The sequence below is a fragment of the Schistosoma mansoni genome, chromosome 1, assembly GCF_000237925.1.
Source record: "Schistosoma mansoni strain Puerto Rico chromosome 1, complete genome".
Taxonomy (NCBI): Eukaryota; Metazoa; Platyhelminthes; class Trematoda; order Strigeidida; family Schistosomatidae; genus Schistosoma; species Schistosoma mansoni.
In genome coordinates, this window is record NC_031495.1 from 62,309,481 (window position 1) to 62,322,548 (window position 13,068).

Below are 13,068 nucleotides of genomic sequence, written 5' to 3' on the forward strand. Positions count from 1 at the left end.
CGTCGTTTATTTTCGTATACCTACTAAGTCTTAGAAACACTGAAGGACTTCAAAACCATTTTTTCAATTCCCAATGACCAAAAGCGTCGAAGGATTGGTATCAGTCGTTCTCGGTGCTCAGTGGGGAGATGAAGGGAAAGGGAAGTTGGTGGATCTTTTGAGTGAATCTTGCAGTGTGGTCTGTAGGTGTCAAGGAGGAAACAATGCAGGTTATTCAAAGTTCTTTCTAAAGATTTTTAGGTCATACCGTTGTTGCCGGAGGACAAGAGTATTTCTTTCATCTATTGCCGAGTGGTATAGTGAACCCTAATGTTTTAGCTGTGATTGGCAACGGTGTTGTTGTCAATTTGCAAGCCCTTTTCCAAGTAAACCTGTGTTTGATTTAATTTTCGCCATTTCAAGGAGATAGATGAGGCTGTGTGCAAGGGGTTATTGGATGTATCTTCTCGTTTACGGATATCTGACAGATGCCACTTAGTATTTGACATCCATCAAGAGATCGACCGCATGGAGGTAATGGAATCATGTCTCATTAATACTTTTGGTAGGAGGAATTAAGGGGTGAGAATTCTCTTGGCACGACTAAAAAAGGTATTGGTCCGACGTATTCTTCAAAAGTAACTCGCAATGGTCTGCGTGTATGTGATCTAATGGGAGACTGGGTGCAGTTCACAGCAAAATACAAAGAACTCGTAAAATATGTTAAAAGAAGATATCCAAAGCTTGGGATTAACGTTGAAGAATCATTGGAGGTTGGTACATATTTAAAATTCCTACTTCTATAATCTGATAATAACGTGTTCAATTATTCGAGTGACTATCACTTCAAGCACAGTAGTTCATTGGGAAAATCTCGTTAAATTCGATTGGCTTTTTCATTGATTTGCATTGAAAATCCTCATGAATGTGAAATGTTCTGAAGCAGTACTAAAAGTGTGAGTGAATAACACTAGCCGGCCATTTCACGGAACAATATTTCTCCTTGCCGGACATAAACGTGAGACTGGATTAGCTGTAGCGACCTTGTCGATTTAAGAGCATATTCGTCAAGTCCAAAGGAACAGTTTGTAAAAGCCTGTCATGTGCCTTTTTGCTAGTGGTTTCTTTGTGTCGGGTCTGAACTAATCAAACCTTACTAGCGTCTCTGGAAGTCTGTAGGGCAAAGCAAAGTATATTATTTTAGGGATCAGTCTTTTCTAGCCTTTTCATTGCAGGGAGACTGCATCACTAGAGATCCTTTTTACGTTTTGGAAAAACCACACCACAGTTGACTAGTACCCCATCCTCAGACCTTAAAGGTGCTGCTTTTGACCTTATCGTTGTCGAACATGCCTTTCGAAACGGTAGAACCCCAAGGAATTGTTGTAACTTGTGGCCGAGTGGATGCCTTGTTGACGTAGAACGTGATAAGTTCGCCAATCAGAGAGCAGCGAATTATCGATTGGAACAGTGATACACGAAAACCGTACGAGCAGTCTAGAGTACGTATCGGTCCTGCTTCTGCCTAGCCAACCAGTTAAGTCCAGAACACCAATCTCAGCCTCTGCAATATGAATCATTATTCTCAAACATACTGGGTTTATATACCAATCAAACTGACCACATCGTACCATAAAATAGAAAGTAACATGTGTACAAGATTTAGCCAAATGTGGTTGTGAATAGGGGGAACAGTAATTAGTAGACTGGGTGTAATTCGTGAATGGTAAATCTTCCAGTAATAGTCTATGGGTCAAAATAAAGCTCATAATAAGAGGGGCACGAATATGAATATTTTATTCATTTAGCAATCATACGATAAAAAATATGCATAATATTGGTTCATAAATGGTTCTCAGAAGTTACCATTCATAATTCTCTTCGGGATACAACAGGAATAAGCTCTATTAGGTCGTTACAATAAACATTCGAAACATCACTTCTAATTAGCAGCTGCGGTCGAGTAAGATCTTGAGAATACTTCTATTTGGTTTTCTTAATTATCAAAGGTAAGGATAGATATGAAATAAAGCTATTCACACCTATGCAGTTATGAGTTAGAGATCATATATTGACCACAATTAGTGAAACTGGCTTAATGGTTAATGTGTTCGACTTTCAACTACTAAATCGTGAGTTTGAGTCCCTCTTCGCCCACTGTTTGTGTCACTGGCCCTCACACATCAAGTGTGACTGAGCGCCGAGTACGCGAACCTGTACCTGGTAAATGGGTTGGATTCACCATTGATTAGTATCAGACGACTGTTACGTGATCGACCAGTTAAATTAGTCCCCATTGTTCGTCTTATGTTTGGGGTCTCCTAGTCAGAAGCCAATCACTTTCTCAGTATTCATGGTAGTCACGTCTATTGTCTTTGCTGATTCTAAGCAACTACCTATTGTTACCCATCATCATTGTCCTTCCCTTTCATTTACCACCACTCACTGGTCAAGACCGTTGCATCAGTCTGTTAGTCAACATCCGAAATGGTTTTGTTCATTATCAGTTTTGGAGCCTTCAATAAATTTTAAACCATTAATAATTTACTGAAAACTGCAATTTCGTTTTAGTTCACCGACAGATGTAACTGGTGTTTTTCAGCCAACTGGGTATTGTCCAAAGGCTTTTAATAGTAAAACATTCGTGTTTCCTTAGGCTTCTAGATAGTGGGTCCGTGAAGAAGTCGCTAATTTTATATCTTCAAGTTGATAGTAGGTTTTCTCGTAATTTTCTGACCTCCATACTAGCCAATTAAACATGTGTTCACCTGAAACCATAGCTATATTTCAAACATACGTCAGAATAAGCGTCAGTTTTCTATTGGCTCGCTCCGAAAATGACTGACGAGGTTTGCCTATTTGTTTATATTGTTTAGCCTGTAATATCCGTCTCTATGCTCATAGTTGGTACTTGCTGAAAGTAAGCTATTATCTGAGTTTAGTTACAGCAGACTCCCACCGTTATTTATCAACATGAAAAGCCATGACTAAATATGTTTGTGCATGTCTTATACTACCTACTTGCCCTTTAAAATCATGCTCTACAATTGCTGCATCTAAAAACCTGGTTTATGAAGGGGTTTAGAATGTTATCAGCGGAAATTTTTAATTTGACCCGACCCACAGATAGTCATTTAACATGGAGATACAACCTACAATCTTTTCAAAATTTTACAAAGCCATTCAAACAAATAACATACAGTCTGCTATCCATTAAAATTCAGTACATAGTTGTATGTTGATTTTAGAAATTAATGCTGTACATACACCAGAGATGATTAAAAACCATCACGATTAATTAAGCTTGTTGTACGAGGAATAAGAGCAACACTATCGTTGAATACCTCGTACCACTTGATAGCTTTTCTTCTAACCAGAGAGTGAGAACGATTTGGTTTTATTCAACACTGATATCAAACAGGTTATTCGGTAATAATCCGTTAATGTTTGTCTTTATAACTCCGTAAGAAACAGATTAGAATTTGGAAGACCTATAAGGAAATGTTTAAATTATTGACTTCACGATCTCAGTACTGAAGGCTTAGGTAATGTAATTATATACACTATATATATATATATATATATATATATATATATATATATATATATAATTTTAGCAACTGAGAAGTTGTCGGGGATGGTGTGTGATTCGGTCATACTGATTAATAAGCTTGTGAAAAGTAAGCAGGCAAATATTTTGGTAGAGGGTGCCCAATCCTGCATGCTGGACATTGATTTCGGGACATATCCTCATGTCACTTCTTCGAATTGCAGTGTTGGAGGTGTATGTACTGGCCTTGGGCTTTCTCCTTCTCGTGTTGGTCGTGTATATGGTGTTATCAAAGGTAAAATTGCTTGCTTTTCTCTTTTTTTTTCAAATCATATTTATTTCATGTATTTCATTGCAATCGTTTTATTCGCCATGTCTTCTATTTGACAGCAACCTGAGACTTCCGTAAACAAATACTCTTGGAGCCTTCTGAATGCAAGATAACGCTGTAATACTGCCCACACCTTGTGTGAAGAGCTTTGTTTCTACTGTAGACTAGTCCTTAACAAGGTGTTTGTCTGTATGCAAATGTAGCTCGATAGTGTAACTACTTTAATGAAATCAGACCACAACCTCTAATTAGCATCTACAGTCGGATATTGAATCTGCTGGTTAACAAATATTGTATTTAACTGCGACGTTTTAATGTAAGAGGATAAGTTAGCTGATAAGACTACTTTCACTGAAGTCACTTTGAACTCTTGTGCTCAAGATTACTTACTGGAGATAATAATGTAGGAATCCAAAAGCTGTTAAAAACTGTACCCTGATGATTACTAAACTCTGCTTCTTCAAAAGAGCACATACATCATTGTGGCGTCTAAAAATGGAGAGTTTTACGTTTTGAAAATGGCATATCCAATTTCTTTTTGTGAGAGCATTTCGAGAGAGAGAGCGGACTACACCCTCAGCTGTACCAGGGCTTTTGGGGGCTGCCTATGCTGCTTCAATGTCCGGTGGGTTCCGTGGGGTTTGTCTACCTAAGAGTTCTTCAAGGTGTTCTACCTACCGGTTCCTCTGTTCTTGAATTTCAGTAATCGGCTAGCTTCTTAGTTGTATCTTGTAGTTGCTCATATTTCCTTCTCGTGTAGCTTTTCCTCTGTCATTGTTAAGTGTTCCACGTATTTCTACTTGTCGGCTTTAATGCTTCTCTTCATTCTCTTGTTTGCTTCTGTGTATTCAGTCTGTACCATGGCCTCCTCTGCTCTTGTTTGACTGTTGCTAACTGTTGTCTTTTTTCTCTTCGTTTGTTGAATGTTGGTCAGGATTTCTGTAGGGATCAGTTTCTAGTGATGATGCTTGTTGCGGCTCAGCACCTCCTGGCAAGTTGAAGCTAGTGCTTGTTTGATCCCTTTTCATTTGTTCTCCATAGTAGTTTCCTTTTGTTTGAGTAGGTTTTATAAGGCTTGGAACCTGTCGTTGAGAGCTATCTTGAGTTCGTTGAGTTTGTAGGTATCTCGAAGCAAGTCAATCAGTCAGCTACAACGTAGGACCAGGCACACATATGCATCGGTCCAAAATACCACACCTCATTATCACAACAAGACGAACACCAAATTCATAGTAGTTACTTCAAAGGCAGTAATATATAAAAGAAAGGTTGTGTATAAGGATATAATACAGATAGAAATAATTAGCTCGTAGAAATATAGGTGTAAGGTAACCTTAATCTCACGGTTTAAGGGCAGATAAAGAGTGTATACACCGACGACACTGTGATCGATTCTCATCCATGTCACCCACAGTCTCTAACCATTGGTTACGATAGTCACGTAAACCCCAACTAAGTAGTCTGCATCTACCGACATGGCTCAGACTAGAAGTTAGTGACTTCAAGCACTGATATCACGTTTTGGTTTGGTCGCTCCTAACTCTCTTCCAACCATCCCCAATACTAGTCATCATAGAGCGTCGTGGTAATCGGTGTTCAGGCATACGTAACACGTGGCCCAACCATCTCAGTCGATGAAGATTCATGACTTCATCAACTGATTTACCATCATTCCCTAATACCCTGCGTCTAACCTCACTATTACTTACCCGGTGATCCCAGCAGATGCGAGCAATATTTCTAAGGCATCTGTGGTCAAATACTAGTAACCTACGAGTATCTTCTACTCTTAATGGCCATGTTTCGCAGCCGTAAAGTAGAACAGAGCGAACTGATGCGCAGTTTACTCGTCCCTTAATTGATAGACGGATATCTCGTCTTCGCCATAGGTGACGTAAGTTGGCAAAAGCCAAACGAGCTTTTTGAATCCGTGCAGAGTTTTCATCAGTCACCAACGCATTAGGGTTGATCAGACTTCCAAGATAAGTGAAGTTGTCGACGCGTTCGAGTAAAAATTTACATTTAGAGGGGGAGAAACTCATCCCAAACATTCTGGCATTGTTGCTCAGTAGTACCAAAAGACTTCATTTTATCAATGCCTTCATCAAACAGGACTATATCATCTGCGTAATCTAAGTCGATAAGTGAACCTCCTGGTGTAGTGAAGAAGAAGACGAGTGGCGACAATTGAATGTATTTAGGCACAACACTACAGAATATCTCAGTAAAATATGAGAACCATGTAGTAAACAGTTAATTTGCAAACTCAATCAATTGTCTCAATCTTGACCGTTCCTTCTGCAAATATCAGTCCATCGTCTCTGATTATTATTTTTTATGCATTTTCATACCAATTCCGTCCCGTTCCCGTTCTCTCCTTATCGATCTTCTACTGGAATACGTTCAATGCCCGACCATCGTTATATACTATTTATGTGGATATAAGTAGCCCACACCACACTGGTAGATCAATGTCCGGAAATTCAGTCGATGAGAGCGTTGTTTCCAGCAATAGGTCTATAATAAAGTTAAAAAAATGGGGATAGTAGACAGCCTTGTCGGACACCACTTGAGGTTGTAAAATCAGATGACAGTTCGCCATAAGCTCTGACTCGACTGATGGTGTTCGATTAAAGAGCCTTCACAAGGTTTATGTACTTCTGATGAACACCTTTCAATAACAGACACTGCCATAGAGCCTCTCGGTCTATAGAGTCAAATGCTGCTTTCAAGTCAAGAAAAACTATCATTGTCTGACGCCAATAAGCATGTATATGCTCTAAAACCTGACAAATAGTGAATATGTGGTCGATGCAGCCACGATCAGGTCTGAAGCCAACCTGATTTTCTCGTGTTTGCAGTTCACGAGCCTCAGTTAGGCACCCGATAATTATTGAGGCTAGTATTTTAGATATTATGTTAGTCAGACTAATCCCTCTATGGTTATCACAGGATGATTTTGGCCCCTTCCTATATATTGGGACAATAAGTGATTGTGACCAGTCAGATGGGATTACGTTCAACTCCCAAATTATAGTCGGAATATTAATCAACCTAGTCGCTAAAATTGGACCACCATATTTAAAGACCTCTGGAGCCAATCCATCTGGACCAGCTGCTCTTTCTCATTTCAGATTAGTTATAGCCTTCTGAACTTCAGGTAGGGTCGGGGAGGCCTACTTCAATGTTCCATTCAGGTTTTCTAGGAATAGTGGGTAGTTGTGCAGTGGCTGAACTGCTCCTTAGGGTGTTCCGCCCATCGTTCTAAACGTCTGGGCTGAGAGCAGATAAGGGTTCCTAGGTATCATTACCAAGTTTTGATAATTTTGGCTTACACTGAGTCACGAAACGTCAGAAAATCTAATTTTTCTACTCATTGGGATATTACAAATATATTATTTATTTATAGATAAGGGTTCCGTCTTTTTCCGAGATCGTCTCACTTACACTTGAATTCTTAATTTGAGTTTCTTCTATTAGTCTGAAAAGCTGTCTGGTGTTGCCTACAGCCGCTGCCTTTTCCATCTCTTTTGCTTTCGTTGCCAACCACTGCTCACAATCGTTCCTTAGACTTTTAGTTAACTTAGATCTGATTTGTTTTCACTCTTCACCTCGAAGGAAAACTGTATTGAGCCGTTGTAATGTTGTTTCTCCAGTTGTCCAATGCTTCTTTAGTTTCAGTATTATCTTGGAAACCACTGAAGCTATCTCTGCTCCTCTCCTAGTCCTTACGTCTTGTAATGACCTTGCGAAATTTTCAGTGATGCAAATATGATCAGTCTGATTCTCTGTAGTGTGATCCAGTGAGATCTATGTAGCTCTGCGTTTGCGTTTGTGGGGGAAAATAGTGGCACCTCGGCTTTCACCATGAGGCGTCATAATTCTTCTAAATGAAGGTCTTTCAACTTAAACGGTTTAAACTGCTTTTTCTGATTAGCGTTTTTCAGCAAGACTTTTCCACGGGATGGGGTTGCTGACCCCATGCCCACTCCACACCTTTACCTAGGCTTGGGACCGAAAGTAACCCTAGAAGGGATACAGGCGGGTTTTTCAGGTCCATAGCATATATTAAAAGACTGAGAACGTAAAATACTTATTTATATTTTATGTATTGAAGTTACTCTTAACTGTTTTGTTTGTTTATATCCAGGACTTATCACTTTTATGAACTCACAGTGTTTATTCTTTTCATTACTTTATCAGCTTATACAACACGTGTAGGCTCTGGTCCATTTCCTTCTGAGTTATTAGATGGGATTGGTGAGTTCATTCAAAAGAAAGGGTGTGAATGGGGCGTAACCACTAAACGTAAGCGACGGATCGGTTGGTTAGATACAGTGGTTATACGATATGCACATATTATCAATGACTTTAACGCCCTGGCTTTGACGAAGATTGACGTGTTGGATGACCTGGAAGAGGTAGTTAACTTTACATTAGCTATTTATGATTGTCGTTATTCAATTATTTTTTCATGCGGTACCGAATGCTAGTAAAATTGAGAATCATAAATGCGCCACATAAGTAAGGAAACGATTTTCCAAAGAAATAGATGTAAGGGCGGTATAAAAGCAAAAGCATAGTGAAGAAATAAAAAAGAGGTGAACAAGAGTAGTATAGATAATTCAGCTAACCATACAACTAAAGAGAATTTTTTCAGTTAAAGCAGTTCCTTTCATTTTTAACGAGGACTGTTAAAAAAACTACAGATAATGCCTCAATCCACTGAGTTGTACCAACTCTAGGGACTCAACCAGAGATTATTGATTTACGGACAGACGCTAGTCTTATATCGCTTTATCATACCACGAAACTCTGTTGCAAAGTGATCACTTATCCGCTTTTTCTACCCTGATCCAACTTTGATAGTTGATGCACAATATGCAGCTCGCTGGGATGATATTCGTGATACGTACCCAAAACAATAAAGCCAGTTCTTTAAGATGCTGGCACAAATTGAATTTAAGTCACTATGCCTGAACACACATGATGTCGAACCTCTGGATTACTAACATGGTGTTGTCACTGTATGTCGACAGTCCTTCCGCGACAACGGTGATCAAACATGGAGAGTCGTCTAACATCCTCAACGTGGAGAGGCCGGGTTTCACAAGCATAGATCAAGGCTAGTCTCACCGACGTGTTGTCGATCAGACATTTGACGGCCAGACTAACATAACGAAGACTCCAAAGATGGCCCAGATTGGCGTAAGCTGCTCTATCTTTCACTATACGTGGGTCGATCTCATCACTCATGCCATTACCAGCACTTACTCAGCTGCCTAGATGTATGAACTTCCCGACTACTTCTATCTGCTCACTACTCAGAGTGAGTGCAGGTTCAGAGTCTTGCCAGTCTTGTAAAAGTACTTTGCACTTGGAAGGTCCAAAGCACATTCCATACCTATGGACACTAAAAGCCAACTTTTTAAGTGCGGATTGCATGGCTTGGGTATCATCGCACAGTAAGACAATATTATCCTCATACTCAAGGTTGAGAAGTCTTTCTCCAGGCAACGGATTCACTGCACCACTACCTACATCCATCAGAGCTGTTTCCAGGTGAATACGGTAACATAATGCCATCTTAAATAAACTTATTTTCAAATGGAAATTACCTGTGGTGTTCCAAAAATTTATTCGGATTCTACTACCCATACTTATGTAACCATTAACGTTAACATTGTCACAACAAGCCTTAACTTCTTTAAATCAGTCAAACTAATTTATACAACAGTAAAGAAAATTATCCACGTCAAGATTAGGAAATTCTCCAAGTTTCGAACTATTTTCTTACCAGCTCCAAGTTAAGTTGATAATCAGCACTTTTCATTCGAATAAAAAGTAGCTCCGAAGAAAAGTTGGAAGATTCCCAGGAATTATGTCAGCTGTTAAGGAATTCATCAATCCTTTTGATAAAATGATATCAAATCTCAGCTTTTCAGTTGTTGGTATATGGTCATTTTTTATACCTAGTTATGTACCAGAGTAAAACTTCAATAAGTATTAGGTGGTTGGAGGTAGTCGGCAGAAAGCCATGAACCTAGGTTTTGTACTAGTCGACACACATGTCAACAAAGCGTACGCGGAATCTTGAAGGAACAGATGAGCTTTGTGGGATTCAAACCTGCATCACCCAGCTTCACAATTTAAAACGTTACTACTGGGTTATTAGGGCTTCAACTAGCTTCCTTTGTTATGATGATATCTTTTTCTTTGTGTATTAATCAAACTGAGAAATCATTCTGTTGATACGTGTGTGAATCTACGTTTGGAGAACAAATGCATAAAAACTTGAATAGAAGAACTTTTTTTCATACATCTGGAAAATTTCTTAATAAGGGAAATTTATTTTATTCTATAAATCTCGTATGATTTTTAAATTGTCTCGTAGACAGTTTGCTTAACTCTTTTTCATTTATAATTCATATTAAAGGTGAAAATAGCTAAAGCGTACATTGATCCAGAAACTGGACGTGAACTTGACAGCTTTCCATCTGACTCTTCTGTCCTTAATCATGTAGTTGTTGTTTATGAAACTCTTCCTGGATGGAAAACGTCTACTCATGGTTGTCGTGTTTATGAGGAACTACCAACTGCTGCCAAAGTTTTTGTAGAAACAGTTGAGAAGTTGCTTAATATACCTATACGTTGGATTGGAACAGGCGCTTCTCGGGACTCCATTATAATTAGATCCGTTTAATACCAGAATTTTAAAACTGTAAAATATTTAACTTTCGTAGATTCAACTTCATTAAATAAATTAGGCCTAGAATCTTTATGTGTCCCCATTTCTATAACATAAACCCACTTTTTCCATAAAGATGATCTTACTTTTGTCCGTTATACTTGACTGTATTACATTCACCACGTCAACCTAGTTTGATCACGTTGTCTGATTTAATTTTAATTTTCAGATTTCCTTTATCATAAAGATTATTATCATTTATTTAATTATCCTCTAAATTTTTGATACTTCCCAGTTTTTTTATTTTGTTTTGATTTGTGAAATCTCATTGTCGCTTTAAAAGTATTCCTTTGAGATTGTTATTAGATGCAATAATTAATGTTTAATTGGTTAAATTAATGACTTTTTTGCTGGGGCTGTAAATTGTCGCTCCATGTAATTGAATTCTAACTGTTTTAAATAATCAGATGCTGTTCTACTTACAGTAGTTTAAGAAACTATGTAATGTTCGTAACCTCATAATGTACGTGTAACTCATTTTCCAACACGTTAGACTGGATAATATTTGGTTGGCTCATAATGTATGTTGGTTAGTTTTACCACTAGTTTTGTTCCGACATTACGTATCTGTTGGAGGTTACCACAAAATTTTAAGAACGTTTAATTATGACAGTAGCTGATTTGTGACTGTTGTTTAGACTTCATAATAATTAGTTTTAGGATCATACAGGCCTCCTTTTAGGAACAAGCACGCTCCCTCATGACCATCGAATACAATTAGTTAGGATTTTGTATTCATGTGCTCATCATAGTAACATTTTCTAACTTACTTCTACCTTGCATATTGTTGTTTCTTATTAGTTCTACTTGCACAACAAATTCAATTAACTTAGTTGGTTCGTGACATCCTTTAAGTTGCCCACTCTGCGTAGGATTCTTCATTTGAACTCAGCGTCTTAAGTTCAGTCGTTACCGCACATGTGATGAGTCCTTCATAGTAATCTTTGATGGCCCTGAACTAATGATAGGGAGTGAAGTAGTTGAGCGTGTTGACAGCTTCACTTATCTTAGGAGTCTCATCAGCCCTTGTGGTCTGGTGTGTGACGAAATCTCAGCACGGATACAGAAGGCTCGTCTAGCTTTCGCCAACTTGCGCCATTTATGGCATAGGCGAGATATCCGTCTAGCAACAAAAGGACGGGTTTACTGTGCAGCAGTCCGTTCCGTCCTACTTTATGGCAGTGGAACATGGCCGATAAGAGTAGAGGCTATTCGTAGGCTACTAGTGTTCGATCATAGGTGTCTTCGAAGCATTGCTCGTATATCCTGGGACCACCGGGTAAGTAATGCGGATGTTAGGAAACGGGTACTAGGTAAGGATGGCAAATCGATTGATGAAGTAGTGAAACTTCATCAGTTGAGATGTCTGGGACATGTGTTACGTATGCCCAACCACCGACTGCCCCGACGTGCAATGCTTTATGGTGTAGAAGTAGGTTGGAAGAAAGCTAGGGGCGGCCAGACCAAAACATGGCATAAATCCATGAAGTCGCTGACAAGTGGACTGAGCCATGCTGGTAGGTGTAGACTACCTGGTTGGGATTCGCGAGATGATAGCAACCGATGGTTAGAGACCTTGAATGACATGGCTCAAAATCGTTTGCAATGGCGAAGGTGCATCCACTCTTTGTGTTCTACCAAATTCTGAATTCCTCATGTCTCTATCCTTTTTCTCTCTCCAAATCTATTTCACCGTATTATACTCCTTCAATAATATCTTCAAACCCTTATCTTTCACATAATACTTATGCTCTTACTACTTCTACCACTATGAGATTTGAATGGACAACTTCATCTCTGTGTTAATGTGATATGGCAACTCGAACTGATGTACGTACGTACGAAGTTCTACGTTGTAACTGACTGACTGAATCTTTGATGGAATACTTTTAGTCTCAAGTCGTTTAGGTTTAGTAAATATGTCGCAGCTGCAATGTGGCCATAAGAAAATCGCAAGTCATCTTGACATTTGGTCGCTAATATTTGCCGCAGTTTCCCGAGCTGATTTCAAATTACGGCATGAAACATTGGAAATTGTCTCGAGAATTCATAACTATATTTGAGATGTTAAATATTGTCAGTCGCTAGGCGAAGGTATACAAAATCAAATATTCTCATTTGTCGTCTGTAAGATAGTGCTTTAGAATTATTTTGTTCCTAAACAAATCAATTGGTTTTTGCTCTAGTTTGTACTTGTTGCAACAACTCACCACTAGTAGACAAGAAATATCAATCTACAATTTAATGAGTAAGGAAAGACGATTTCAGAATAAAATGGAAACAACAGCATGATGTTAAAGTCAACATGAAATAGTCACTTTTTGGATTTAGTTTTTATGTATAGCAAAAGACATTTTGGTGTTATTGGTCACCAGATATTGAAGTACACAGGCGGTGCTAACATTGCCTTGGTGAGTAAATTTTACTCAGGGGTTTCTCTAAACCTTGGTCCCAAGTTAG

General features: G+C 38.7%; 1 protein-coding gene across 1 annotated transcript; it reads left to right on the plus strand.

The window, feature by feature from the left end:
* Nucleotides 1-11,018, plus strand: Smp_055990 (adenylosuccinate synthetase). The gene is made up of 7 exons (XM_018795135.1): nucleotides 1-209; nucleotides 241-365; nucleotides 403-513; nucleotides 549-752; nucleotides 3,605-3,824; nucleotides 8,064-8,281; nucleotides 10,297-11,018. Exons 1-7 carry the CDS (start codon nucleotides 74-76, stop codon nucleotides 10,561-10,563), a joined length of 1,281 nt encoding a protein of 426 aa, XP_018649478.1. The 5' UTR covers nucleotides 1-73; the 3' UTR covers nucleotides 10,564-11,018.
* Nucleotides 11,019-13,068: the final 2,050 nt, after the last annotated feature.

Bases quoted from the DNA above. Each gene is read 5' to 3' on its own strand.
- Smp_055990 (XM_018795135.1), top strand. From the start codon at position 74: ATGACCAAAAGCGTCGAAGGATTGGTATCAGTCGTTCTCGGTGCTCAG. The intron at 366-402 runs GTAAACCTGTGT...CGCCATTTCAAG, and splicing joins ATTTGCAAGCCCTTTTCCAA to GAGATAGATGAGGCTGTGTG. The intron at 514-548 runs GTAATGGAATCA...TACTTTTGGTAG, and splicing joins AAGAGATCGACCGCATGGAG to GAGGAATTAAGGGGTGAGAA.